We start from the raw sequence: 1,288 nt of genomic DNA on the forward strand, positions 1-1,288 counted from the left end.
GGACTTCTTGATTCTGTTGCATCTATATATGTGTGGCTTGGGAGCAGTTAGCGGATGGTTAAATTTGGTGTATCTTTGGACGCATAGTAAATAATGGTGAGTGTTTACGTGTTAGTTTCTCCACAGGACGTGTTGTGTATCTGGAATGAATTAGGTCTCTACGTCCATCCCATGGGGAATGGGAGCAGTAACAAAGGTGTTGCGTTTATATTTTTGTTGAGTGTATTTGAGCTTTGGTGAAAAATGACTTTGACGCTGTGGTGCTAATACCTGTTCTCTGAGGTTGGTCCACAGCCTGGGAAACTATGGACACTCACAAATGGAAGATAACGTCAGCACAGCAAAGAAGAAGAGGATTCAGAAAAAAGTAAGCATAGTCAAAGACTTCCTGGTTCTGAAAACCCTGAAGATATGCCGCTGTGAAACGACTGCAGCTATCACTAATACTGCTCCCGCTCCCATTGGCTATAATGGGAAAGTATTTGTGGGATGTGAAGTGCTTCTAGAGCACAGCGATTGTATTCGTGCGAGAACCACGACATGAAACCTGGTCTGAACACGGCATCGCACAATCCCTCCAAAAGGCTTCAAACTGAGCGACGGTCGCCTGAACCACACGTTACACATAAAGAGCTTCTATGACACACACCTGGATGTTATAAGGCAGTCCAGGTTTGAGGAAGGGGGGCGTGGACACCAGGCTCAGGCTGTAAGGTGATTTGACAAACTTCACTGCAGCAAACTCGGTCTCCTGAGTAATACCACCTGAGAGACAAAATCCGCCCCACAAATTAAATATTTAAGTATTTCAAAGAATCGAGCTGAAGGCAGTGATCCATGCTCACCTGTGCTCTCTTCCACCAGTACAGCTATGTACAGGTACTTCCCCAGCAGGCTGTTGAGGTCTTTTGGTCCATTGTATTCAGACAGAACCTTCTGCATATTAACATTCACATCCACGTCACCTGCTGAGGACAACTGAAAGAGACACACACAGACACTGCTGTCAAAGAAACACAACAGATATGAGTTACATGATGAGAGTCACCTGGAGGAGGATCGTCAATAACCTAACACCACTAGAATAATGTCGGCTTCTCTTTATGCAGGTAACACCCTAAAAAAACGCCCAAAGTTAGAAGCACTGACCTCATCAACTGTCAGTGGGATTGCTGTGGGATTGCTTCACAACCAAGATGGCGCCGCGTATGGATGCCCTGGTGCTTCAGTGCGTTACTTTTGTCTTGTTTTTGTGCATTTCTTCTGTGTCTGGGCACTCCTCTGGATA

The 1,288-nt window shown here is 45.5% G+C and overlaps 1 protein-coding gene across 1 annotated transcript; it reads right to left on the reverse strand.

The window, feature by feature from the left end:
- Positions 1-604: 604 nt before the first annotated feature.
- Positions 605-978, reverse strand: LOC102313756 (complement C5; the record flags this gene model as incomplete). The annotated part of the gene is given in 2 exon segments (XM_005950858.3): positions 605-765; positions 846-978. Coding segments are annotated over 2 exon segments (243 nt in total). The 3' UTR covers positions 605-619.
- Between the last annotated feature and the right edge of the window lie 310 nt (positions 979-1,288).

This window comes from Haplochromis burtoni, unplaced genomic scaffold (genome assembly GCF_018398535.1).
Source record: "Haplochromis burtoni strain Fernald_Lab_line unplaced genomic scaffold, NCSU_Asbu1 Contig_868, whole genome shotgun sequence".
Lineage (NCBI taxonomy): Eukaryota > Metazoa > Chordata > Actinopteri > Cichliformes > Cichlidae > Haplochromis > Haplochromis burtoni.